The 27,872-nt window shown below is 51.6% G+C and overlaps 2 protein-coding genes and 1 long non-coding RNA gene across 4 annotated transcripts; 1 reads left to right on the top strand and 2 right to left on the bottom strand.

The window, feature by feature from the left end:
* The first annotated feature begins 169 nt into the window (after window positions 1–169).
* LOC110284322 (mesothelin-like protein) lies at window positions 170–12,677 on the top strand. Its single transcript, XM_085832723.1, has 16 exons — window positions 170–448; window positions 1,001–1,105; window positions 1,927–2,047; window positions 3,270–3,390; window positions 7,055–7,140; window positions 7,319–7,445; window positions 7,522–7,712; window positions 8,069–8,159; window positions 8,362–8,503; window positions 8,853–9,040; window positions 9,112–9,267; window positions 9,353–9,480; window positions 10,406–10,536; window positions 10,655–10,749; window positions 11,131–11,380; window positions 12,251–12,677. The coding sequence occupies exons 2-16, from the start codon at window positions 1,063–1,065 to the stop codon at window positions 12,436–12,438; spliced, it is 2,058 nt and encodes a 685-aa protein (XP_085688849.1). The 5' UTR covers window positions 170–448; window positions 1,001–1,062; the 3' UTR covers window positions 12,439–12,677.
* Window positions 12,678–12,977: 300 nt separating this feature from the next.
* Msln (mesothelin) lies at window positions 12,978–18,902 on the bottom strand. 2 transcript variants are annotated; one of them, XM_029471430.2, is made up of 16 exons: window positions 18,675–18,902; window positions 18,311–18,354; window positions 17,911–17,957; window positions 17,475–17,607; window positions 16,817–16,902; window positions 16,408–16,537; window positions 16,124–16,317; window positions 15,806–15,896; window positions 15,628–15,727; window positions 15,212–15,390; window positions 14,635–14,790; window positions 14,407–14,549; window positions 14,202–14,329; window positions 13,822–13,916; window positions 13,267–13,453; window positions 12,978–13,195 (listed from the first exon to the last, which is right to left on the bottom strand). In XM_029471430.2, exons 1-16 carry the CDS (start codon window positions 18,760–18,762, stop codon window positions 13,107–13,109), a joined length of 1,890 nt encoding a protein of 629 aa, XP_029327290.1. In that variant the 5' UTR covers window positions 18,763–18,902; the 3' UTR covers window positions 12,978–13,106. The 2 variants fall into 2 exon arrangements, with proteins under 2 accessions (XP_029327290.1, XP_021005123.1); XM_021149464.3 differs by having other exon boundaries at window positions 17,475–17,595.
* A 1,000-nt stretch (window positions 18,903–19,902) lies between these two features.
* On the bottom strand, window positions 19,903–22,391 carry LOC147000467 (uncharacterized). Its single transcript, XR_015045886.1, has 3 exons — window positions 22,338–22,391; window positions 21,893–22,076; window positions 19,903–19,979 (listed from the first exon to the last, which is right to left on the bottom strand). It is a non-coding gene; the product is annotated as an uncharacterized LOC147000467 (long non-coding RNA).
* Between the last annotated feature and the right edge of the window lie 5,481 nt (window positions 22,392–27,872).

Raw genomic sequence — 27,872 nt, 5'->3', positions numbered from 1 at the left:
AATGAAGCTGGGCCTCCAGGGGAGGGTGTGTGCTGGGTGCCTGCCAACCCTGAGCTCAGCCCAAGCTCAGCCTGAGTTTCTCCTGGGGCTGAAGAGCAGGTGCGTGCTATGCCTGGGCCCAAGGGGTTGATACAAGCATTACCTGGCACAGTCTAGTCTCCTTCCCACAGGCCTGCCTGGCAGGTGTCACAACCACAGTAGATTGACTAGGCAGAGCCATCCCGGGCTGCTTCCTGGGCCAGGCTTACAGATGATCATGAACTGTGACAGCTTTACCCACACCAGCCCTGCATTCTGGGACTCAGCTGCAAGGATCGACAGAATCTGAGCCTGGACCGCTGGCATCCGGAACACCTGATCTACTATATCATGTGGCCATCTGGTCAGAAGTAGCCTCTCCCCTGCTCTGGACAGAACCTTCACTACTAGACTCCATATTCCTGCTCAGGTAAGACCTGACACCAATTAGACCACAGTGTTGCAGACTCCCAAGCATCTGAGCGTGTTTTGCTCCCTACGCAGGGTAGTGGCCTTCCTGTGTACCTCTTGGGCCTCCTAGAGTCAGAAGGTCGTAGGGACCCAAAAGTCATCAGGCTGTACACCTTGTGGGAGGGAAAGTCCCTGGCATAAGGCACCCCAACAGCTCAAGCTGAGCCCCGGCTTGTCTTCTAGAACTGAGAGCTCAGAGATCTCTGAGGGTTTGGGCCACAAGGCATGGGGGCACCTCTCCCCCACTGCTTGGGAGATTCACTGTTTGTGAGATTTGCTAATTGGATACAAGGCACTCATGGGTCCCCGGGGCCCAACCTGTGATAAGAAAGACCAGGTTCTCTAGCTTTCCTCCCCTGCCACTCCCTGGTGTTGTGACGTTTGTTTGCGGGGCTGTTTTCCTCCCCAGGCAGGTACCCTTCGAGATGTTAATACTAGCTCTCTTTCTATTTCTCTCTCCCTTTCCATCTCCCGTGGAACTAACCTGAGTCACTCCCTGCCTATTATCCAGCTAGTCCTGGACCTACGACCCACAGCCTTCGGGCTTCCCTGCTTTGAGACACTTCAGCCAGGATGAGCAGAACTCTCCGACTGTCAGCTATGGGCTCCAGAGTGGGTGAGAAAAAACTTCTACACAGAAGGGGATACCTTGGGCCCTTGGGTAGCTATGGGTCATATTGCTGCAGAGGCGGGTATTGACGCTCTGGCCGTCCCATCCACATGAAACTGGATCTGGGGACCCGCTGCAAGGGAAGGAAGGGAGGAGGCTGAGCTCCCTGGGACACAGGACAGCTAGTGTGGTACAAAAGAGCATTGGAACCACAGCTCCACCAACACAGTCCTAGGAGGTCCTGGTGTGGACAAGATGGGGCTGTGGCAGGGGCCACCACTAGTCTAGGCAGAAAGACATAGACCAAGCCCTCTTTGGTAGTTCCTGCATAAACCAGGCCAGGCTCCAAGGAGACAGTGAGACAGAGACAATGGCCCACAGAGAACATCAGAGCATGGCCATCTTCCATAGGCCCTGTTGCTGCGGCATAAGAGATTTTGCTAAGAGTCTGCTCTGTGTCGCTGGAAACAAACCCCTTCCTCCTGGGCTGGGAGACCCTTTTATGTCCCACTACAGAAATGAGGGGCTTAGAAGAATATGGAGCCAACCCTCTGTCTCTGAGTTTTGGGGTCTCAGTGTTCACACTATAAGCACACAGAGCAACAATCAAGGAGGCACTTACACACATGTACGCGTGTACAGAAAACATACACATACTTGCAGATACTGTGTGTTCCAGCAGACATACCACATGCTGGCCCAGGCTATGTACACAGAAACTGATAAGGCTCTGCCAGCCCCCTCCAGGTCATCCATTCTAAGAGGAGCTGTGGTTGAGGTGGTCACAGGGAACTCCTTCTCATGGGCTCACCAACGCTCTGTTGCAGGTGCCCTGGCAAGTCCTGGTCTCGCCCTCCTCCTGTCCCTCACCGCCCACTGCTCGGGTCCTCAGGCTAAGGGCTTGCCCAAGGGAGGACTGAATGCAAGTGAAGCCAACACATGGGTCAGGTGAGCAAAACCCAAACTGGGCAAATTGTTTTCTGAAACACGGCATGAAGAGAAGTGGTCCTGAGAAGGTCTGTTGATGGTCCCAGGAGGAGGGACTATGTCCAGGGTCTGTACATAAGGCTCACACAGGGCCACCATTTGCCATCACTGACCTAGAGGGCATAGCCTGACTTCAGTGACGATCGCCGTTCTGCTTCCGGTGTCCAGTGTCAATTATACGACAGCAAGTCCCTGGCCATTGTCAATAGTGTGGACATGATCACAAGAAGCCTCAACCGCCGGGCGTGGTGGCGCACGCCTTTAATCCCAGCACTCGGGAGGCAGAGGCAGGCGGATTTCTGAGTTCGAGGCCAGCCTGGTCTACAAAGTGAGTGCCAGGACAGCCAGGGCTATACAGAGAAACCCTGTCTCGAAAAACCTAAAAAAAAAAAAAAAAAAAAAAAAAAAGAAGAAGCCTCAACCATCAGGGACTTACGACCTCAGCCAGTAGTATCTCCAGGCTCTTGAAGCACTTACCTGCCAGGCTTTGAGTGCGACCCTCTGTGAAGCCAGGCTCCCTTGGAGCTTTTGGCCGTCAGCCCGCACTGCTTGTACCAGGACCAGGACCTTCAAGGCCATCGCTATTCCCTACATTTTAGCTTAGTCATCTTCTTCTGTCCAAGGCTCTTCAGCCTGAGCTTGTCTTTTCCCCATGTCTTGGGAATCACGTTCATCAATGGGCCAGTCGTCAGGCAGGACCAGGCTCCCAAGTAGGTCTAGCCAAGCCTAAGTTAGCATCAGAGACAGCCTCCCACCAGTAGGTGTATGTTGTATAACACCCCGAGAATCGTCCAGAAGATGACCTCACCCGTGATCATCCAGCATGTGACCCTGTACCTTTCAGCAGCCATCAGGACTGGTCCAAGCCTGAGCCAAAGCCAGCTGAGCCTGAACCCCAGAGTGAGGGCAGGACCCATGTTAAAGCCCCATCCGGCTGAGAACCTGGCCCTAACAAGGTCCTCTAGGATGGATGGGGGAAGGAGGGAAGGAAGGAGAGAGCAAGAGAGGGAGCAAGGGAAAAGGGGAAGGACATTTTGTCTGTAACGGGTACTCCCTGCCTCTTACTCCCCAATGGTGGAGACAGCCGAGTGGTCTTAGTCCCCTTTGCAGTAGCCAAACCCTCCCTTGCCTTTCTTCATGGATCTTTCCCTTCGGACTCACATGGCCTCCTCCTTCTGCACAGGAACAACACCTCCCTCCTGCAAAACTTCTGGTGCTTGCCAGCCAGCCAGCTGCCCCGCGAACAGCTCTCCAGTTTAATCAGAAGCCTGGCTTCACAGAGGGTCGCACTCAAAGCCTGGCAGGTAAGTGCTTCAAGGGCCGAAAAGAGCACAGGTATCGCGGGTAACGACCAGGATACAGGAGAGTGCACAGGTGGAGGGCCAGTTTTGCTAGGGCTTTCGGGGCTGGCACACAGCTTCCCTGAAGCAGAGGGCTGCCTCCAAGTCACCCTGCCAACCTCAGGACCACCTAGAATGTGACTCTTTGGTAGCCCTACTGTCTGTCCCTTCTGAGGGGACTCTTCTGCTATGAGATGATCCATGAGCACCCACATCGGTGTTTCCAGCATGTTCCAGCAAGTCTGTATACAGGGTGCTTTGACCTCAGCTTGAAATGATAAAGGTGTTGTCCACGGCCTCAGGCCACTCCCAGGGCTCATCTAGGATGTGATGCCTCCTTGGGGTGTTCCAGCACCAGGACTCATCTTTCAGCCCATTGGCCTCTCTCCCAACTGGGGCTGCAAGAGACTAGACCGAGGCCGGCTGAGCCTACTTGGCCAACTTAACCATCATCTGCCCAAGTTAAGAGAAGGAAAGAGCTGGACAGTCTGGCATAGGCCTTTAACTTCAGCCTTTAAAGACTGAATAGAGGACTGTCTCAACGGTGTAGAGAGATCCTTTGTAAAAACAAAACAAAACAAACAACCTTTAATGAGTGTGCACCTAACCTCAAATGGTCCAGATACACATTGCACAGTCAGATAGACTGGAAAGAGAAACTGGTAAATTCATTGTGATAGCCAGCACTATCGGCTAGCCAGCAGGACAGAACCGGTATGGCAGAGGAATCAAGAATACAGAGGAGCTCATTCAGAAGTTCAACCGCTGGAGCCAGTGTGTGTGGACAGCTTTACCGCACAACAAGAACACAGGCTTCTTACCAAGACGAACGCATCACTGGCTCCGAGATCCACCTTCAATCCTTGCAAAGAAAGCATCCAGTATCTGCTCTCGGAGCACAGTGAACTTGAACAAGAAATCAATGGCAGAAAGTGGATGGAGAACTCTCAGACACTTGGAAATTGAACAACACACTCTTTTGGTTTTTCGAGACAGGGTTTCTCTGTGTAACCCTGACTGTCCTGGCACTCACTCTATAGACTAGGCTGACCTTGAACTCACAGAAATTTACCTGCCTTTGCCTCCCAAGTGCTGGAATTAAAGGCGTGCACCATCACCACCTGGCTGAACAATACACTCTTTAAAATAGATTTATTTTTATATGTATGGCTGTTTGCTGTCGTGTGTGTATGTATGCACGTCATATGCATGCCCGGTGCCTCCAGAGCTCAGAAGAGGGTGTGAGATGCCTCAGAACTGAAGTTATGGATGGTTGTGAGCCACCATGTTGGTGCTGGAAATTGAACCCAGTTCCTCTGGAAGTGCAGCCGGTGCTCTTAACTACTGAGCCATCTCTCCAGCCCATGAACAAAACTTGCAAGATTTTATTTCTGGAGGTGAGGTCTCATGTATTCCAGTCTGGTCTTGAACTCACCGCATAGCCAAGGATGGCCTTAACTCTTTTTCTTTTAAAGATTTTTTTTAAAGTATATGTATGTTTTTCTGCATATATGTCTGTGTACATGTATGTATGCAGCACTGGAGAGGGCCAGAAGAGAGTGTTGGATTCCCTGGAACTGGACTTACAGACAGTTGTCAGCCATCAGGTGAGGGCTGTGAAGCAAAGTTCTCCGCAGGAGCAGTTAAGGAAAACCTTAACCACTTACCCATCTCTCCAGCCCTGAACTTAAACTCGTGAAGTTAAAAACCTTCCAAGTGCTTGGATTCCAGGTGGGCACTACCATGGCTGGCATCAGGACAGTTGTGGGAAAGTTTTAAGCTAAATGAAAATTAAAAATGCAGCCTGCCATGCTGGTCTATGCTGGGATCCCAGCAGTCTGAAGACCGACACAAGAGGACAGTGAGTTTGAACCTGAGCTACGGAGCAGGGCCTTGTCTGGAAGAAAGAAAACTTATCCACACCAATGTAGTGCAGCAGGAGCGATGGCGGACTACAGTTTTGAATTCGTGTGCTAGAAAAGAGAAAGATGCAAGTCTTGTTTTTGTTGTTGGTGGTGGTGGTGGTTTTTTTTTCGAGAAAGGGTTTCTCTGTATAGCTCTGGCTGTCCTGGAACTCACTTTGTAAACCAGGCTGGCCACGAACTCAGAAATCTGCCTGCCTCTGCCTCCCAAGTGCTGGGATTAAAGGTGTGTGCCACCATGCCTGGCTAAGATGCAGGTGGGCTCAGCTGGTAAAGGGTTTTGTCACTAGCCTAACAAACTGATTTTGGCCCCAGAATCCAGATGATGGAAAGAGAGAATCATCTACCACATGCTGTCCTCCACACACATGCCACACACATGCCATAGCATGTATGCAACCCCACACACATGCCATAGCATGTACACAACCCCACACACATGCCATAGCATGGACGCAACCCCACTACCACAGGGGGAAGAAAGTGCCAAAAGAAAAATATCTGGACAGTGTAGTTTTCTATCAGAAAACCAGGGGAAAATGAGAGAGAGAAATCTAAAAGAAGAGAGAGCTAGATGAAAAACCAGAGGCAAACATGAACAAAGTCGGCAGGACATCAACACCAGAAGCTGCTCCCGAGGAACGGTGAAGCGCCCCGAGCCTGGCTGCTGGCGAGTGCGGAGACACAAAGTGGAAACAAGGACGCCTTTGCTGCACATTCCTTGACAAAGGGGTGGTAAAGAATGTCCAACCAGCGGGGCATGGTGGCACACGCCTTTAATCCCAGCACTTGGGAGGCAGAGGCAGTCCGATTTCTGAGTTTGAGGCCAGCCTGGTCTATAGAGTTCCAGGACAACCAGGGCTACACAGAGAAACCCTGTCTCGAAAAACCAAAAAAAAAAAAAAAAAAAAAAAAAAAGAATGTCCAACCATATGCAGGTACGACAGATTAGAGGGAATGAACCTGTTCATGGAAAGGCAGAATCTGCCATTACCCACTCGTGTGGGCGGGGAACATGGCGACGTCTCACCACACTAGACATGATGTATTCCTGGCCTCTCAGGACTCAGGAGAATCGTGAGCTCAAGGTTAGACAGGCTACATAGTGAAACCCCTATAAAGGAAAGAAAAGAAGGGAGGGAGGGAGGGAGAGAAGGAGAGAGGGAGGGAGGAAGGGAGGGGGGAGGGACAGATGGAGGTGAGCACTTTGTAGGCAAAGCTTTAACCATCTGTGGGGCCGCTCGCCTCGGGTGAATGTTAGAACTTACACACAGTTGAACAGCTGCAGCTCAAATTTAAACATCTCTGGATTTTTTTTTTTTTTTAATTTTGAGACAGGGTCTCTACATAATCTTGGTTGCTCTTGAACTCACTTTGTAGACCAGGCTGGCTTCCAACTCACAAAGATCCCCCTGTGTCTGTATCTAGAGTGCTGGGATCAGAGGCATGGAACACCACACCCGCTCATCTCTGACTTCTCACTTCAGTTCGTCCATTTGCTTCTCAGGATTGTCTGTCTCGGGCCTTGGTTTTTCTACCTGCCTTTCTCTACTCTGTGCTACTGCAGTTTTCTCTCATGCATGTCTCCAGTTCCTTCTTAAAGCATGCCTTCTGCTGAGGGGGGTAGGGGCGGAGCAGTGTCCCACAAGGGCCGGTCCACACTGGACAGACAGTAACCTGCTGCTTGCCCTCTACCCCCTGCTCAGCTCAGCTGCTTGGCCAACCTCGCTGCACAGCTGGGCCTCCAGGATGACTTCGAGTTCCACCCACCCAGCCTTCTACTTTTCTATGAGTGAGTGCCCCTGCCATCAGAAGGGAGGTTTGAACCCAGGACCTCGGTGACAGTCCCCTTATGTGCCTGCCAGTGGTGGTTGGGCTGCCACCTCTGGTCTTGGGCCACCCTGGAGACACTGGGAAGGCTGGTGGGAGGCCCAGTCCTGCCTCCCTGACACCTCTCCACTTCTCCTTAGTCTGAGCCAGGTGGGGGACACTAACTGCCGGGCCTTCATTCACCATGCTGCCCAAGGGGACACAGAACTGCTCACCAACTTGCCCAACCAGAGAGTTGCCCTGCAGCGCACAGCCTTGGCCTGTCTGGTAGGTTCCTCGGGTGGGGGTAGTTAGAGCAGTGAGGCCCAGTTACCTGGTCAGCACTGACCTACTGTCTCAGCAGGGCGGACCCCACCTACAGCTCAGTGCTTCAGACCTGTGGCTTCTTGGGGTCCTGGTGTGTGACATGGAGGCAGCACAAATTGTGACTGCAGACCCCAGTGTGCTGAAGAACCTGCTTCGCTGCCCAAGGCTTACTGTCATGCAGACTGCGGCCCTTAACACCCTGCTGGCCAGTGGGAAGACGCAAATAGGGTGGGTGGGGGTTCCGGGGATGAGGCTTGGGGTGGGGGGATCCAGGGAGGCTAGAGGGCATCAGATAAGATGCGAGAGGCTTGAGGTTTGAACCCAGGACAGCAGTGATGCCTCCCTGAAGTCTTACTATTCTTTAAATTCTAACCCCAGCCTCAGCCCCACTATGATGTTGCAGATTGAAGCAGTGAGGTACAGGTGTAAGGGTGCTGTACAACCTCGGGTTTGTAGCAAGATAAACCCCCAAAAACTGTGTGGGCACTGGCCAGAAATTAAGAGCCTATGAATATTCTTCCAGCCTGCTTAGAAGAGGGGGTAGCATATTAGACTCCAACACAGTATCCTTTCCCATACACCAGGCCTCCTGGCTCCTGGAACCTGCAGGGGCTACAGGCCCTTGGACTTCTGGCCACTTACATCAGCCCCGACCTGTGGGAGAAGGTGCAGGAGGTAGGAAGGTGCTTGGAGTGGGACTGGCTGTGGGTACCACCAATCCATCCATGACCATGCATGCCACACAGTACTCTGAACCTTGAATGGTTCAGAGTACCCTGGGTACTCCAATCACACAGCACATAGGGCCTGAGGGGCAGAGGAAGGGGCTAGGTTGACCCCTCCTATGACTGAGAATAGACACACTTGCCTCTACCAGGCTGTGGGCTTGGACTTCTTCCGCAGTGTGGTGGCTGCTTGCCGGGCAGGCCAACTGAGCAGGCACGATGCCAGACGCTTCGTTGACAACTTCCTAGAGTCCAAGGCCACTTCAGTGTCCTCAAGGCCCAAGCGGCGCACAGGTCAGTGTTACTGCTGTATACTAGGAACTCTATGCCTCCACCAGTCTGGATTCCTAATCTTGACCCAGTCTGAGCCAAGCTCTTGGCTAGAGACCTTTAAGGCTAGAGAGCCTTTAATCCCAGCACTCGGGAGGCAGAGGCAGATGGATTTCTGAGTTCAAGGCCAGCCTGGTCTACAAAGTGAGTTCCAGGACAGCCAGGGCTATACAGAGAAACCCTGTCTCGAAAAACCAAAAAAAAAAGTGAAGAAGATCAAAGTCAGGGCCAGGGTTACAGATAGAGTCCCAAGGCCAGCAAGCTGTCATCTCAGACCTTCGCCTGCCAGACTGCTCATCGGCACACCTTGCAGGGAGATCCTGTGTCCGTGGCAACATCACAGCAGCCACCCTGCACGATGACCTCTTCCTGGTGCACTATGACTGCACCCAGCTGGAATCCTGCCTAGGCACACGCGTGCTCAGGGCCAACCTGGACCCCTTGCTCCAACACCCGCTGCCTGCAGAGTGCCAGCGCGTTGTCAAAGCCAAACTTACTCAGGTGTGTGGCTGGTCTGTGCGGGGTGGAGGCTGGAGGGCTCAGCTCCAACTGAAACTGCCTACCTGCCTCAGATCTACCCACATGGCATCCCTGAGGACCAGCTGCACCTCATCCCCTCGCTGGTCTACCTCTACTCCCTCGCTGAAATAGGCCAGTGGAACATCACATCCGGGGACACAGTGATAATCCTGCTGGCCTCAGATGCGGCTCTGGACAACCAGACGGAGGTGAGGGTGATAGGGCTGGCAACGGGGCAGCGGGAGCCGGCTGGTCTGCTTTGCCCAGCCCCACTGAGCCTGGCCCCACCTCCAGGCAGTTCTACAGAGGTTCTTGGACCACAACGGCAAGGTCACTGGAGCTCTTCTGGTGGCCATCGGGGGTTCCCGTCTCTGCTGGATGAGCCTCAAGCAGCTTCAGTTTATTCAGCCCTCAGAGTTCCGGTGAGCCTCCCAGTCAGCCGCCTTCCCAACCCGAAGCCCCAGGGGAAGCTGACCGTGGGGAGAGAGGGTGGAATGGTCTAAGCCTCGCCACCAGAGGTCCAGTGGACCGCCATAAGAGAATGTCACAAGTGGCAAGGGAGATGGCTCAGCCTGTAGAGTGCTTGCAGCACACACATAAGGGCCTGAATTCAGATCTCCAACATCCAACAAAAGCTGGAGATAACCACCACACCTTTGATGCAGGCACTGGGAAAACAGGAGGAGGAAGACCTGCTTGCCATCTGACCAGTCTAGCTGAAATGATGAACCCAGTCGGTATCCCAAATAATAATTGGTACTGAGGAACACACCTGAAGTGAAAACTCTGGGCTACACGCACACACACGCACACACACACACACACACACACAATCAGAAAGGTGCTTGCCACCAAGTCTCACAGCCTGAATTCGATCCCTGGGTCCCACACTGTGAAGGCAAGTACTGACCTCACACATGTACCGTGGTGAGCACACACACAGAGATAATATTTTAAAAATTTTAAAAAGCATAAAATGAAAGAAGCATTACAAACTGAGTGACTAAATTCTCTAGGCCTTCCAGAAGTGCAAAGTCAAGATGTCTGCAGGGCCAGGCCCCTCTGAACCTCACAGAAAGCCTGCCTTGCTCTCCCGTGTGTCTCTGTGTCCTACAGACACCAGGAGGTGGGTTTAGGGCCAACCTAGGACCTTCATCTTCTACTCTGATTTCATCGGCAAAGAAATACATTATTTCCAAATACAGCCACTGGGGTATCCAGTGGTTTTAAATTTGGTGGAGTTATACAGAGGGCAAGAAGAAATCAGCACTTTAAAGGATGGGGGATACGCTCAGTGGTCCCATCAGGAGCTTTCAAGCCTGCTCATCTGCCTCGTCCCACTCCTAGGCTAGCCGGAGCTCCAGACATCTCTCCCTGCCCCCAGAGTCGGAAGGATGCGCTCTTCATCAAGGCTCGTGAGGCCTTTAGGAACACCAGTAATGTGGGAGAATATTACTACTTAATCCGCCCCTACCTCGGTGAGCTCTGCACCGTGCCTCCTCTCCCCTTCTGCCTCTCCTTGATTACCCTACCTTTATCCTGTGTCACCCCCCAAACAGGCCCTCTGCCTCCTTGGCTCTCACCCACTCCCTCTAGGTGGTGCCCCTTTGGAGGAACTTCAATACCTGGCACAGGCCAACATCTCCATGGACATTGACACGTTCACCAACCTCAACCCCCTGACACTGAAGGTGGGCCCAGGGGCTACCTCTGTTTTGTTTTGTTTCGTTGAGATGTGGTCTTACTCCATAACCCAGGCTGATCTGGACCTGACAACCCTGCCCCTTTGTCTGAGTGCATTGTGTGTATATCAGGAATCTCAGTACTCAAGACAAAGAGGCAGGAGGACTGTGAGGTCGACAGACAGAGTGGAGTTGGTCAAGCTGGAAACCCCAGGTCTTAGATGCATATGTTCCAAAGCTAGAGGAGTGCGGATGGCATTTGGCCTCTGCCCCACAGTGCCCATCCTGCTCAGTGCTGGGAGCAGCACTGACCATGCTGGGTCCTTTACAAGGGAAGGTATCCCCATAGATCCTCACACCTCCTTCCCAAACCTCTGGCTTCATTTGCAGAGCATGGGTGTGGACAGTGTGAGGAATCTGCTGGGCCAGAACCTGGGAGATCTGCGGAAGGCCCGCAACCACCCAAATGTCATCCTGTGGATGCACAGCCACAACATGACAGACCTGTCTGATATGGGCCTATACACCAGCCCCACACTGGCCTATGTGACCAACAGGCCCCCCAACACTGCCTACCCACCATCCAGTTTGATCCACGACTTGGATCCTCCAGGCAATGATGGTGTTTCACACACCTCAGGTATGGTCCACACCCCTTGGTCCCATCCTTTGCAGACCCCTGGCTGTCCCTACCTTTCATTTGCCTCATGGGAACTATCATGTGTCACAAGTGACACAGGTCATTGGCTAATGAACCATCTATGGTGAAACAATTTCCTTGTCCAAAAGCTATCAAACCAAGACCAAGTCTGGTGGTCCAAGGTTATAATCCCAGCTATTCAGGAGACTGAGGCAGGAGGATTGCAAGTAGTTCAAGACCTGCCCTGAGCAGCAGAGCAAGTTTAAGGCTAACCTGGGAAACTTGGAGATAGCCCGCCTCAAAAATTTATATATAGGAGCTGGAAAGATGGCTTAGTAGTTAAGAGTACTGACTGCTCTTCCAGAGGTCATGAGTTCAATTCTCAGCAACCACATGGTGGCTCACAACCATGTGTAATGGGATCTGATGCCCTCTTCTATCATACAGGCATACATGCAAATAGAGCACTCATATATATAAATAACCAAAAAAAGTTTTAAATTATATACGTATATTGTATGTATGTGTATTATATGTGTGTATATACATATGTATAAAAAATATATGTATTGTATACGTGTGCACACACACACACACCCACATCAGTGGATGTAGCTCAGTTGAAAAAAATTTGCCTAGCCAAGTGCAAGGGCCCAGGTTCAATCCTCAGATTTAACAAAAACAAAACAAATGCCTCCCATAACCCAAACCACAAAAAGGGCCCAGGCTGAGACCAGAAAAGCAGTCATGGATGGGCTCTGCCACTGACCCTCCTAGCTGTCACCACCACGAAGGGGAGGATGCACAGAAGGGCCTCTGTGGGCATCTTCCAATCAAGACTAATGGGTCCCTTTCTCTTTCCACCTGCAGGAAGTCCTCCAGTTCATCTGGGGTACCTGTCACTTGCAGTGGCTCTGCCTTCCAGCCTTCTGTGGCTGCTACTGTGTCAGTTACCTTCGGGACAAATGGCCACTACTCACAGAACACTAGGGCCAATGGTACTGGCCCAAGGCAGTCGAACCCCTGAACATCAGATTCCAGAGAAACGGAGCTGCTAGATGGGACAGGACACCTGCCTAGGCTGAAGTACATGTTCCCCAACCCCAGGGGACCTGCTGCTATGTCCCTATCCTAGGAGGCTGGCTCTGACTCCCAGGATCTGAGCCCATTCTGCCCAACTAAAAGGACAAATTGGTAGGAGGAGACAGAGTCCAGATCTTCTGGCCTATTCCAAGACAGGTGGGACTCCGTGTTACTTGAATGTCACTTGCCCTCGCTGGCAGATCTGAATAAAGCACAAGGCCATTGCACAAAGTGTCTCTGCTAGAGCCTTGTTGAGAACAGTCCTTTTAGCAGGGCCTAGACTGTGGTGGCCTCTCACACCCTCAGCTGGAGTCTCAGGATTTCCACTACTCTGGGCAATGTCAGCAACCACACTAGGAAGGCCTTGAATAGCTACCGCCTGCCTGGGGGTGTGTGTGTCCATATTTCATTTCTCTTTCTAAGATAGTGGGAAGGATGAATATGGGAGCTGTATTTATGTGATCACAAGAAACTCAAAAGTCATCCTCTTGTCTTAGGAACACTACAGGACATCTCAAGGGGGCATATGCCACTGTTTATTGAGTTCAAGAGTCCTCAAACTTTGGCAATGACCCCTGGTACCCCCTCCTGGTCAAGAGGGCCCCAGTAGAGCTGGGACCAGGAGCCTTGCAGGGTGGTGGTCTCAGCTCAGTCTTAAAGCTGGGAGCAGAGCTGGAATCCATACTGATACAAATCCTGGCCCAAGGAGTGAGGCTCCGCTGGAGAAGGCCTCTGCAAAGAGAGGAGGGGGACTCAGATTCCCAACCCCACCCCTAGCTCTGCCCAAGGGCAGCCCAGCTTACCTCGGACATTGAAGTCCAGGACCAGGTAGCCATTGGGGATGCCACCCTGAAGTCCCAAACCCAGCCTGTCTAGGTCTTTCTGATGCTGCCGGAACAGCCAGTCACGGACAGGGCTTTTATCCTCCTCGGTCTTCAGGTCCACAATGTTTGGTCCCAGAAGTTTCTGTACCTCAGCTACACTCAGCCCCTGTCAGAGCACAGGGTAACCATCGGGGTCTCTAGGCCCCCAAAGGTTGGAGGGGGCCACTGGGGGTAAACCACAGCCCACAATACCTCAACTCCTATATACAAGGGGCCCTTCAGGAGGCTATATGTCTTCCAGGAGAGCCCATCCAACCTCCCTCACAAGGTCCAACCTCTCCTCAGGAAGTCCTGCCTTTTGTCTCTCCTATACCCCTGCTTCACAAGAGGCCCTCCCGAGGTTCTACCCGACAAAAGGCTCTCCATCCCACATAAGGACCCCCATCAACTCCCAAGCCCTTCTCCTCAGGAAGCCTGGCGACTCTCTAGTGCCTGTCTTGAACCCCTCCCTAGTGAGTCCCCACCTCCACTTACCACCAGGGAATCCACCTGCAGCCTCTTGAAAGTGGCTATGTCCATGCTCACATTGTGCTGGCTGAGGGCCCGCAGGTCCTTCACAGAGGCCCCACCTGAAGGTGTTGAGGCCTCAGCTTAAAGACTCATAGCACAACACAGTCCCACTCATGACTAGCACACTCAGTTTCTCAGAGATTATCTTCTTCCTAGGCAACGACCAAGCCCTTCTATGCCCAGCAACCATCTGGACCACTGGGGTCAGAAGGGGTTGAAGAGTCATCGGTGTCAGATCCCACATATGCCCAGGGAAGAGGCAGGGGGAGGGTAGGACTTAGCATATGACTATAGTGGCCGCAGTGTCCCTGTGGTGACCGCCCCTCGTGTGTGCCTTGACTCACCCAGGAATGTCTTGATTTTCTCAAAGTATTCTAGGCCGCTCACATTCTGGAAGGCTGAGCAGGCCTTCTGGTAGAGGAGACCCAGATGCCTCTGGCTGCACTTGTCCAGGTCTTGGGGCCCAACCAGCCTGGGGGACATTGTAGGACATGGTGGGGATTAGAAAGCTCTGAATATCCACTCGGCCCTGCAGATCCCTGAACTCACCACATGACACTGGAGGGTACCGAGTGCAGATCCTGGGGGCTGAAGTCACATAGATAGCTTAACGGGATGTCGCCCAGGGCTTTTACTATATCCTCGTCCAGCTGGCCTCCTCCCCGAAGATAGCAGGCGACCAAGGCAATCGCCTGTGGGAAGAAGCCATTAAGGCGCCTTGGGGCAAGAAGAGATGCATCTCTCACCAGGCCGCATGCCCCATGGGGTAGATGTTACCTGGGCATTCATCTTTTGTCCTTTGCTGACTTTGAGCAGAGTTTTCACTGTGTCTGGTGAGGTCACATTCCATTGGTGGATGTCTTCAGGGCTAACATACCTGAAGAAGTGACCCAGCTGCTGGATCAGGGACTCAGGATAGCCTTGTGGATAGGTCTATGGAAGAAGGGACTGTGAGGGCAAGAGTAACTTCCTGAAGCCCTAGTCCTATCCAGGCACCTGGGAGCCCATTAAGAATCACCTTGTCCAAAGCCGGGCGTGGTGGCGCACGCCTTTAATCCCAGCACTCGGGAGGCAGAGGCAGGTGGATTTCTGAGTTCGAGGCCAGCCTGGTCTACAAAGTGAGTTCCAGGACAGCCAGGGCTATCCAGAGAAACCCTGTCTCGAAAAAACAAAAAAGAATCACCTTGTCCAGCCGGGCAGTGGTGGTGCACGCCTTTAATCCCAGCACTCGGGAGGCAGAGGCAGGCAGAGTTCTGAGTTCGAGGGCAGCCTGGTCTACAAAGTGAGTTCCAGGACAGCCAGGACTACACAGAGAAACCCTGTCTCGAAAAACAAACGACAAAAAAAGAATCACCTTGTCCAGTTTGTGCTTGAAGATACTGAGCTGCTCATAGGTGAAGGGAATCTCGTTCACAAGGTCCATTTGTCTGGCCAGCATGGTGCCATCTACACAAGCCTCCAGCTCCCAATTCTCGTAGAAGATGAGGTCTTCATCCACCTTGTAGGGCTCCTTCCCTGGAGGGCAGGCTTTCTCTGCAGGGGTAGACAAGAGTCAGAGGCTCCTCCCACACCTGCCGTGACACAATGGCCTCAGTTTACCCACTGACAAGATGGAGGCAATCCTATTCACCCTGTGAAGTTATGACTGCCCAAGCTGAGGAGACAGGAAGGACCACTGGTAGGAACCAAATGAAACTCTACAGTGCTAGACCCCTCATCCCTACTGTCCCATCTCGGTGTGCTACCCAATAGACATGGCTCTGGGCTCACGTTCTGCATCCCGTCGGAACCTTGGGTGTATGACAGTCAGCTTAGACCCCAGCCTGGAGGGGTCTCTGGAGATTTGTTGCAGCCATTCAGCTATGACATCCTGAGGATGGAGCATAGTGGGTTGAGTCTCAAGGCCCAGCAGCCTCAAAGCCAGGCTGGGTAGCAGGCAGGACCTTACCTTGGGGATGCTCTGGACGATGGACTCATCCAACACTGCTACCAAGCTCTGCAGGGCATCCAGGGTAGAGACTGACCACTTCGACGGGGGGCTGTCCAGAAACAAGGACATGGCTCAGAGACCAAGAATGTGGCCCCAGGTAGACATCGGGAGACAGAAACTGGAACAGACAAATGCCTCTGCTGAGGGGTCAGGAGTGCAGCCTCCCAGGGAACAAGACCTGGCAGAATACTGCAGGGGAGACCTGGCCCTAGGAAAGCCAATCTGGCTGTGGATAGCCTCACATGTCACTGCCTACAGGCTGCCATTCCTACTCACCCGTATGGGGTTCTTCCACTCCTCAGAACCTCCCTGACTGCCTTTTCCTGGCTCTGGTCCAGGGGTCCTTGGCATCCTGCCAGCCAGGGGAGGAGAACTTCGGAAGATCTGGCCACAAATTTCCCAGGCAGGTCACAGGCCAGGCCTCCGAGAGCCCGCACATCTGCCTCACTCACTTGAAATCCATACACGCCCTGTGCACACAGCCAGCATCAGCGCCTCAGGGGAACAACCATGCCCCCTCTGTGCTGTCTCTACCTCTAGTAGATGGTACCATTCCAGACCTGGCACTTCAGAGCCTCCATCAGCAGCCTCTGGCGCTCCAGAGATCTCCGTGGGAGTACATCCACATTGGCTTTAGAGATGAGGGAGAAGAAGTGGGCACAAGCCTGTTGTCCTGGAAGCATGGCTGGGCTGTGGAGACAGGGGTATGCTGGTTCCTGTGTAAGTGTACAGACACACAGACACAGACACAGACATAGACACAGACACAGACATACAGACATACAGACACACACACAGATACACACAGACAGAAACACACAAGACAGACAGACAAACACACACACACACACACACACATATGATACTCCACTAAGTACCTCCCTGACAAAGCCACCTAGTCACTGGACATTGTAGCCCAGGGCTAGACAAAGTGGGGGGATGAGACCAAGTTCCCAGCTTGAGGCCTACTTGAGGAAGAGCAGCAGGTCCAGTGGAAGAGCGTCCAGTTCCTCGTTGGTGAGGTGCCTAGGAAGGCGACGTGCCAGACAGCGCAGCTGCCGGGAGACCAGGACATGCAGCTCAGAATGTTCTGGGCCATAGCAGCTCTCAAGGATGGCCTGGGGCACCCCAGTTCTAATTCCACCCTACATGCCACCGGCTGAACCCTGGCTCTGTTCATAGACTGTGGCACGAAAATCCCACTGCCTCAATAGTCAGGGACAGGTCTGTCTTGATCTTGAATCCATATAAGCTAGTCACACTGGCCTCCCTCTCCCCATCCTGAGTCATGCCACCATTGGCCATATTTTGAGGACCCCGAGCCTTGAAAGACAATGAATGCAAGGTCTCCAGAAGAGGGACAGCAAGATCAGCTCAGACTTGGGATAGCAGGGCCCAGAAGAAAGGCATTCAGACCCCAGGGAGCTAAGCCCCCAGGAGATACACACACCTAGTACTCAGTTAGGCAGCAAGAGGGGCTCTGAGGGGAGCCACCAGCCAGGACCAGACCCTGAGTTGGCATGAGGGTGAGCAGTGGTATTCTAGAAAATAGTCACCAACCTCCTAGCCACCATGTATCTCCCTCAAACCATCATAGTATAGGTGGGGACCATAGTGGGGGACTGACCTGATGTCCCCGGAGTATAATGTTCTTCTGTCTTACAGCCATAGCCAGCCCCTTGGCTTGTTCCATGCTCAGGTCAGATACCTCCTCACATGTGAGGCCAAGAAAGAGGCCTGTGGGGAGACTGGGGACAGGGCTGGGGTCTGAATCCAACACTGTCCCTTTGGAAGTGCCTGCCTGACTGCCTGCCTGCCCGCCCAGAGCACCCTTCCTTCATAACCCTGGGCTTCTCATGACCCTCTTTGGGACAAGTGACAACCTGGGGGACAAGGTACTTGGGCCCTGGGACATAGACCTTCCCCTAACTCTGAGCCAGCCAGGTCAGGAAGGAATGGGTAGAGATCAGACAAGAGACAGAGAATTTGGGAACCTGGATGTCTGGCACTTGTTCACTCAGCCCACAAGGGCTCCTGAGCGCCCCCAAAGCTGCTGAACCCACCTGGCAAAGTCAGCGGCACCATTCACAGCATGGAGGAGTGTGGCCTCCTAAGGGAACAAAGTCTGACTGACATTTCCCAAGCAGATAGGTGCTTCTTTACCTCAGAGCTTGGTCTCAACTGTCTGAGAGTAAGTAACTGTCTAACTGTCTGAGTCTGGCTACCTCTGGGGCCTGGGACTTAACACCCAAGGGCTCCACTGTCTCCAACTCAGCTCCTTTCAGGGCCCAGCTACATCCTGGATTCTGCCTCTCTCTGGGATCAGCAACTCTCTGCCCACAGCCCTCTTTGAAAAGTGACACTAAGGGACGGTATATATTCATGTGTAAAGTACAGAAAACATCACCCCATAGCCCCAAGACTAGAATAGAAAATCCTTCTGTTTCCCCCAGAGGACCTCACCTGGCTTGTCTTTGTAGTCTGGGTCTGCAGACATGGTATCCACCCTGTTAGCCAGAGGGTACAAAGCTAAAAGAGAGGCTAGGGCAAAACTGGGCTGCTCTCTGGTCCCAGCCCTCTGCAGAGCCCACTGGGTGTAGAGAGAGCTAAGGTCTCTCACCCCATTGTGTCATAGCTTATGCTCTGTAGGCCTAGGGATCATTCCTGCTTGGAGTGTCCCCAATTTCCAGGCCTTTCATTGTTCTCAGTCCTAACCCTCCTGGAACGCAGGCCACCTAACAATGACCCAAGGAGAAAGCAAGGTCCCAATTCATAAAGGCCTAGGTTCCCTTACCACTTCCTGGAGATCAGCCCACCCCATACTCACCAAGACTAAGGAGAAGCAGTAGGAAGCTTAGGCTGCAGATGGGACTTCCACAGGACCCCAGCAGGGGTCGAGCTGTTGGCAAGGCCATGGTCTGTGAATAACAATGACTCTGAGGTCCCCACCTGTCCCACCCCTCAACCCACACCACTGTTTGGAGACAACGAAGGGGCTTTTGGGCCTGGGAAAGCAGCTGTCCAACTTCTGTGAGCACCTGCAGTAGTGTCTACTAGGCAGACTCTCCACACTGACCGCTTGCCAGGCCCGCCCCTAGGAGAACCAGCCCTCCTATAGGGAGGGGCACTGGGTCTGAGTCAGTGGGGCGCCTCTGCTATGAGGCCCAGTAGACAGCTGAGTTCACCCTCCAGCCTCACAGGGCAGGGCAGAACTAGAAGCATAGGACAAAGAGACAGGGCTATCTCCTGCTTAGGTTGTTATGGGTTTGCCGTTTGTACCAGGAGCACTGAGTGGTTCAGGCTGGGAATTACGCAGGATCACCCTTGGGCCTGAGGCATGGGACTAGAGGTATCTGTGACTTGCACAAACACATGGCTGACCATGCTGTAGAGGTGGGTGATGTCTCTTCCATAGATCAGTCCCTTTGGGTGACATGGCTTCTATGAGAGCTTTTCAAGCTCTGGCATGATCAGGATAGCAGGTAAATAAATGGGTACCAGACAATCCAGTGTCCCCTCTGGGGTGGGGCTCAGGGGCTCTGTGGACAGGGTGGGTGCGGAGCTGTTCCTTCAAGAAGTGCCCTCCTGAACATGTGTGGAGCTGTATTCTAGCTGACTTTATCTCAGGTCTCTCTTGGCCCCCCATTGATCAGAATATGGACTTCTCATGCCCCCGTGTGTGAGTTACCTGGACAGCCCAGCAGTAGGGATTGTCTGGGGAGACCTCGCAGGCCAGGAAGCTCCTACACTAAGAAGCCCCTGAGCAGGTAGAGGTAGAGCAAGCTGTGTACCAGGAGACGATGTGTAGGATAGGTGAGCCCAGGCAAGACACATGTCTCAATGTGTCCCCTCAATCCAGGAGACTATGAAGCCTGCAGCCAGCCCTATGTCAATCAAAACCTGTCTATCAGCCTTAGTGTGAGTTCCTTAAGAGCCTCTACAAGCAGCATCAGGCCCTGGGATCTGCATCTTTCATACCCACATCCTAAGAGATGCAGATGGGAGCCACTGTCCTATAGTTATGTAAAATTCAAGATTCTGGTACTCACTTGTCTCGGACAAAAGACGCATCTTGGTGTGAAACAGAAAAACCCACGATGGTTCCATGGCACTGTGGTATGGGGTCCCAGGACTGGAGAAACACAGGAGAGTCGTTCAAATGTACCCCACCCCTTACCATCTATGATCAGCATTGATCAGCATCCACTGCCCACCCCTTATTGCCTATGGTCAGCATCAGCATCCACTGCTCAGTTATCGCCTGTGATCAGCATCAGCACCCCTGCTCAGTTACGCCCTCACACCTGCTGAGCGCCAATCTATGCCAGGCCTTGCTGGCCCTGTCTAGGACTCTAAGATAGGACCTAGCCATGGAGAGAGTTGACCCTGATTTTCCTTTATAGCCAGGCAACATTGTCCCTTATTCCCCAGAAGGCTCCTCAACATGGAGTGTGAGGGGAAGTGGGTGTTCTCCCTCCAGCTCCCTCCAGCTTGGCAGGTGAGGGGTTACAGTTAAAAAAAAAAAATCACAGCCTCTCTCTGCTTCTTTGCCTGGCACTGTCTCTACAGCCACATGCAAAGCCTCCCCCCAGCCCAGTGGAGGGCTAGCCCTGAGTGATAGGAAATGAAGTCAGACCACATTCCTTGCAAAGGTCAGGCTTGGGTGGGTGAGGGTGGGTGGGATCAAAAAACGGGTGGGTTGTTAACACAGGGGCCACCTGGCTCTGCCTTAAGCACAGAGATATCTTGAGGCCAGCTAGAGTTACACAGGAAGTGAGGGGCAGAAGGGAGGTGAGTCCTTGCCACTCCCCTAGGCATGGCAGAGTGGAACACCCATGATGGGCAGAGAATGTCTGGCTCTTCTGACAGTTCTCAGAACCTGCGCTGTGCTTGTCCTGACCCTTGGCCTGTTGGTCCAGAGGTGCCAAGAGGCACTGCTGGAGATGACTGTTCACCCTACCCACAATGCACTTTGGATATGAGTACTACTGACCTCTAAGTTAGCATAGGCTCTCCTGTCACTCTGATCCCCATAAGACCAATGTGAGCCCCTTAACAATCTGGACACTGGAGCTGTGTCTAGGAAATAAGATCCCCAGGAAAGTCCCTGGCACCCTGTTATGAGAAGCCCCAGCTGAACTGGAGTTTCCAATCGCAGGTCACCAGCACCAGGCTGTCCTAATTGAAAGTGGACCAGGAGTCATTCACTGGAGACTTGTTCATACTGGCTGGCATCCCTGTGACCCCCATGTGACCTATCTGCCACCTGACTCTCACTCTGGTGCTCTCTGCATGCCTCACCCCTGGCACCCTAGGGAAAACCCTGGATGGGGACAGCTTTGGCTGTTGCTACAAATGTGTAGACAGTTCAGCACCATTGTAGGCTCAAGACTCAGGTCCTGGAGGAAGAGAAAGTATGGAGAGCGGCCACTGGTCCAGGTCTCCACGGGCTGTAGTGGAGCCAGGCAGAGCATGGTGAGATGTGCTGGGGCAATAGGGTGTGGAGCAGTCTACATTCCAGGCAAATGCCGATGGTCTGTGTACAGCAAGGGGGAAAGCAGCTGACCAGGTGGGAGATGGCTGGGTTTTTATCTCTGCCTATACCTCAGGTTGCCTGAGTATGGAGTCCTGGCACCCTGCCCCCACCCCAGATCCCCAGGGGCTGGCTCTATCCATGGAAATGCTAATAAGCTGATCTCCTCTGACTCAGTTTCCTCATCTAGGAATTAGGTGTGGACAGATGGTTCAGCCTCTCTGAGTGTCCCAAGAACAAATGAGTCCTGGCCCAGGCATCTGGGAGTGAAGCGTCTCATGCCCTGGGAATGTGTGGGTGGGGATCCTGTACAGAGCTACAGATGGGCCTTAAGCCAGGCCTGAACCACATGAGGGAAGGGGACTGCTCTCAGCCTTCGCCTTGGTTGGGGGAGAGTCAGACGTGGGCTTCCTTCTTACTGTCTTAATTTCCAGGGGGACAACACTGAGAAAGCACATGCCAGTGCTACAGGACAAGATAGATATGGCCTCGCAGCAGGACATCCCACTCACCTCTAGCAGCGGGATGCTGAACACAGCCAGGCCATAGCTCCTTTTAGATGCTTCCAGATTCAAGCCAGGCTGTGGATACCACAGTGGGCAAGCAGTGGGCAGGTGAGAGGGCTTCAAAACACAGACCCAAGGCTGGGTCAGAGCCACTGGATCTCGATGCTGAGATGACTCAACCCAACTAAACCTGGTGGGCATCCAGAGACAAAGTCACCACAAATGCTACAGTGTCCCCACTTAGTGGAGTGACCTTCAGTCGAAAAGACCTCACTCTCCCCCAACCCTTCCAATAATTAGTAATCGCCAATTCCCAGTGTATTAGAGTCTGTCCCTGCTTTTAGTATCTACACAAAGAACTAGACAGTGGGCCAGTGGTGCAGCATGCTCACAGAAGGAGGCCCTGGGTTCCCCAGCACACACACACACACACACACACACAAAACCCTACCTACAAAAACCTTCTGTTTGCAGAACTGAGTTTACACAGCTCCCGTCTCTGACCTTTTTTCCATGAGTGGGTTTCTATTCTACGAAGTTGGACGCAACCCTAATCTTCCCAGAATTCAACAAGGCTGCCAGGTTGAAGGGTCAGTTTACAAAATCAACAGAGACGTAACAACTAAAAAATGCCAGATGGAACAAACATGTATAATAAGGTGGGAAATAATGTCCACACGTTTTATTGATAAACTCCACAATATGATAATTATTATATCAGTTGTTTTATTTCATTTTGATTTTCTAAAATTACAGCCACATTTAGGAGTTAATTCTCTCCTTCAGCCATGTGGGTCCTGGGGATCAAACTCAGGTTGCCAGACATCAAACCTTTCCCTGCTGAGCCACCTCGCTGACACAGTCTGACATAGCCTTGACTGGTCTGGAACTTGCTCTGTAGACCAGGCTGGCCTCAAACTCACAGGGGTCTGCCTGCCTCTGCCTCTGCCTCCCAAGTACGGGAAGTTAAGATGGACTTAAGCACACCTGGCTCCTTGTTTTTCTTTTTTGAGACAGGACCACACGTAACCCATACTGGCGTCAAGTTTGATGGATAGCCAGAGATGACCTTGAACTTCTCATTCTCCTCCCTCCACCTCTTAAGTGCTGGGATTACAAGTGTTCTTTGAAGTCTAGGAAAAGAAAGGAGTCCTTGGGTAAAGGCATCTGTCACCAAACCTGGCGACCAGAGTTCAATCCTCAGGATCGCATGGTGGAGAAAGAGACCTGACTCCAGAAGGCTACATATACACACTGGCACACATATGCACAGTAAATAAATGTAATACTAATGAAGAAGTTTCTCTTCATCGAAATGTATTACACGTGTCCCAGTTGTTCTTGCTGATCTGTGATGGGGGTTACAGGCTGCATCACTTGGGCGCATCTCTTCCAGGTGAGAACAGCCATTCCTGTTGGTGAATGGCTTGGAAATGTGAAAATCCCCTTTTGCATCGGCTTTAAGGAACCGGTTTGAGCCTAAATGAAATGCCTGCCACAGGTGTGCATGGGGATGGGCGTCACCACGACACACAGGATGGACATAAAGCATGTTGCAATGTCAACCGTGTTCGTTGCTGAAATGACAGCATCCACTGTGTCTGCTTCGCAGTACCCGTCTCCCAGGCACATGCTCCCATGGTACAGACTTCCAGGGTATGTGCTTCCATGACGCTGTAGAGCACCTCTATATAATAAAATATCTGCCCTCTTCATCAGATTAGCTGTGCCTACTTGCAAATAGACATCATAACGAGGCTTATGACATTCCCTCATAGACGGAGAGTGTGAGAAGAGTGTCACTGGACGCTCACCTGCGTATCCAGCTGCTCCTCCACTTACATGCAATTCTGCCCTAACTGTATGTGGCCTCCGGGTAATACAGGCTGAGGAGGGTTAACGGAGAGTGTGTGTGTGTGTGTGGTGGTGGTGGGGGTAACATCTCTGCTGCCATGAAGGAGCTGTCAACCATGTTGGGTGCAGACCTTCCAATGCTGCTGCTCGAAAGCTGTCCACACTCCTGCCCTAACCTATCATTCATACCCTTTAAGAAAGCTGAATAAAACTGTCCCAGCACCCAGGAGCAGAGGCAGGTGAATCTCCGAGTTCAAGACCAGCCTGGTCTACAGAGCGAATTACAGGACATCCAGGGCTACACAGAGAAACCCTGTCAGGGGGTGAGGGTAAAGAAAGACAGACAGACCGACAGGCAGGCAAGCAGGCAGGAAGGAAGGAGGGACAGAAGGAAGGAAGAAAAAGAAAAGGAAAGGAGAGAGGTGGGGGACAAACCTAATAAACTCCCAGTTCTGGTTCCTGTAGTGTAAACTATGGTATGGCGGCACTTTGGTTTGTAATTGAGATCTTCTTAGGGAGGAATAAGATTGTTTGCATCACCCCAGAGAAGGAATTCTCACAACATAGTACCTATTTCTCATGGAAGTACAGCTTTCCCTTGTAGTTTTATGTTAAACTCTTTAAGGAACATTGTAAGTTGGGTGAGGTGTCTCACACTTGTAATCCTAGCACCAGGAAGCAAGAGGCAGGAGATTGGCCATGAGCTTAACACAAGCCTAAATAAACTACATAGTACATTAAGAAAGAAAAGAAACATTGTTGTTGAAGTTGTTGATACCCAAGACCATTCAGTGTTGGATAACACAGCTCCTTCCTGTTTGGAGAGTCCCTTGCTCTCCACGGTAGAACGAAGGCACACCTGGCACACCTGTCCCATTGTGAAGCAGCTGGCCCGCTCCCTGGGAGGGCAAGTTGGGCTATTGTCGAGTATCTATTTCTAACAAAAGGTCTCAAACTGGTGAAGGCAAGAAATGCACAGTTGACTTCAATAATTTAGAGGCACTGGAACACATGAGGAAACTAAAGAGGAAGCTTCCCAATTCTCAGCTTGGTAGACTCGTCTCCCTCAGTCTTTTCTCTGCCCACACATTTTTTTTTTCCCAGCATTGCCTGAATCGTAGCAGCCCAGACCCCGTCAGGTTCCACTGAATCGGTTCTCACACCCTGGAAATGTTCTTGCTTACAGTGTTACTCTTCAGACTCCAGTCACCTCCCAACTCAGGGGACAGAGAATGACGCCTCCAGTAAACAGGCTGCATAGTCTCGTGACATCTGTGGATTCCTATGAGCCAAGAAAAATCACTAGAAATCTCTTGCTTCAGCTTACTTTGTTTCTTTTTTTGTTTCTGGAAACCGTGTCTGATTGAAGCCCAAACTAGCCTTGAACTTGTGACCCTCATATTTCAGCCTTGGGAGTTCTCTATATTTACATATCTGTGTAGCTATGTGGGTCCCCGAAGATAACCTACAGTGTGCAGTACCTCAAGTCCCATCCACCTTGATTTTTTGTTTGTTTGTTTGTTTGGTTGGTTGGTTAGTTGGTTAGTTGGGTGGGTGAATAGTTTTGTTGGGGGTAGGGTTTTTTTTTTTTTTAGATTTATTTATTTTTATTATATGTAAGTACACTATAGCTGTCTTCAGACACTCCAGAAGAGGGAGTCAGATCTCCTTACAGATGGTTGTGAGCCACCATGTGGTTGCTGGGATTTGAACTCTGGACCTTTGGAAGAGCAGTCGGGTGCTCTTACCCACTGAGCCATCTCACCAGCCCGGGGGTAGGGTTTTTTGTTTGTTTGTTTGTTTGTTTGCTTGCTTCATTGGCAGGGTTTCTCTGTGTAACCAGCCCTGGCTATCCTGGAACTCACTTTGTAGAACAGGCTGGCCTTGAACTCACAGAGATCCACCTGCCTCTGCCTGAGATCAAAGACTTTGACTACCATGCCCAGCTTTGATTTTGGTTTTGTCTTGTTTTGAGACAGGCTATCACTTAGAAGTTCTGATTAATTGGAAACTTTCTGTGTAGATGAGGCTACCTGGCTGATTTTTTAAAATTACATTCCCTGTGTGTGTGTGTGTGCATTCTTGCAGCACACATATAGGAGGGGAGAACTTGTGTGAGTGTGACCTTTTTCACCTTTGACCATGGGATCCCAGGGATTGGGGTCAAGTCACCAGGCTTGTGCCACACTCCTTCCCTCTCCGCCGGCTTACCGCCCCTTCCCCATTGTGAGACAGGTTTTCTCTCTGACCTGGAGCGCATTGGTTCAGCGGGCTGTTGTCTCTGCCTGCCCAGTGCTGGGATTACATGGATTGGGGGAATCAGATGCACATGCTTTCTAGAACCTTCAGCTTCCCAGCTCCCTATCTAACTATTGAAATTGGTCCCAACATCCTTCTCTCTCAGAAGGATGTTCTTATATTAATATTCATAAACAAAGCCACTTCTGACTTTTTGCTTCCTCAAATGTTGCAATCTAACTTTTCTTGCTTGATTTAGAAATGAATGTCATTGGCTTGTAGACTCATTTTCTCCTTTTTTTTTTTTTTCTTTTTGTGAAGAAGATATTCTGCTATGGTAATATGTTCTATTTTTAAACGTTCTAATTTTTCTGACTAGCTTCCGGCAGAGTGGGAGCATTCCTGTGATGATAGCAGCTGTCTTGGCATTACACCCTAAACGCAGAGCTTCACCATCTGATTTGTGTTTGGTTTGTGTCACTGTGCATAGACCCTGGGGCCTGATGAAGGATGGACAAGCATTCACCTCTGACGGACACCACCAGCTCCACTCCATCAAAAAGCCAGCCTCCCCTTCACACATGATGGGCCCTGGTAATAGGATAACATAGATGTCACAGTGGGGACCTGTGACCTCTGCTGCTGCTGCTTCTGCAGCTGTTGTGATCTGCAGCAGGAAGCCAGTCCCTTCAGCTCCATCCCACGGTTGTAGGAGCAGAGTCAGGGAACTTCAGTGACACAAATGTGTGCCAATTAATGGCATTCTGAGACAGTTTTTATACATCACCAAAGGTGTCCTCTTATTGTTGTTGTTGTTGTTGTTGTTTGAAACGAGTTTCTCTGTTTAATAGCCCTGGCTGTCCTTGACTCGCTTTGTAAACCAGGCTGTCCTCAAATCCTCTTTGACTTTTTAGAAACTTTTTTTAAATATAGAAGCAGGGGACAGGGTGGGGGAACTGAAGATGGCAGAGCAGTGAGAAGCACTTGCCGTTCTTGCAGAAGATCTGGGTTCAGAGTGGAGCATCCACGTGGCAGCTCACAACTGTCCAGATCCTCAGGTCTAGGGACTCGAACACCCTTCTCTGCACCCCACTTATACCAGGCGAACACGGTGTGCATCAAACACACCTACAGGCAAATGCTTGTGCACATTTGCAGCTGTGGGCGCTGCTCAGTGGTCAAGGCCGTGTTTAACACGTTCAAGCACGTGGATTGGGTCCTCATCACCAAAAACTAGAAAACAAATCTACACACCAATCTAGAAGCTGAAGACGAAGCATCACAAGTTGGAGGCCATTCTGGGCCACAAGATACTGTCTCAAAAAACAAAAACAACAAAACAACAACAAAAACTAAAAAAAAAAAAAAAAAAAATTTAACCCACACATTATCTGGCAGGAATATGGGGGGTGGGGGAATGAGGCTTAACTGTGCGCTGTCTGTTTGGTTTGGACCCCGGGGAAGGGACTGAGGTGGATATATCAAAGCAGACCTGGCTTCCAGATTCTCCCAGCATCTCTCAGTCCCTTCCTAGCCCTGTTCCCAACCCTGAACTTTCCAGCCCAGGGGCTGGGCTGCCCTTCCCCCAGAGGCTCATCCAGATATTTCTCTGTCTCTGTCTTTCTCTCTCTGGGTCTCTCTCTCTCTCTCTCTCTCTGGGTCTCTCTCTCTGGGTCTCTCTCTCTCTGGGTCTCTCTCTCTCTCTCTCTTTCCCTTTCTCTCTGTCTCTTTCTCTCTTCCTCTCTCTCCCCTACCCACTCCCCTTCCCTATGGTGACTCCCCTGGCCTCAATCATTGGAGCCAAAGAACTCACCCACCCAAGAGCTGCTTCTCAATAAACCTGCCTTTATATAATCTAATCTGCTCAGTGGTCAAGGCCGTGTTTAACACGTTC

This window comes from Mus caroli, unplaced genomic scaffold (assembly GCF_978045245.1).
Source record: "Mus caroli unplaced genomic scaffold, Mus_caroli_1 scaffold_18, whole genome shotgun sequence".
Lineage (NCBI taxonomy): Eukaryota > Metazoa > Chordata > Mammalia > Rodentia > Muridae > Mus > Mus caroli.
This window is presented reverse-complemented; position numbering and strand designations above follow the sequence as displayed.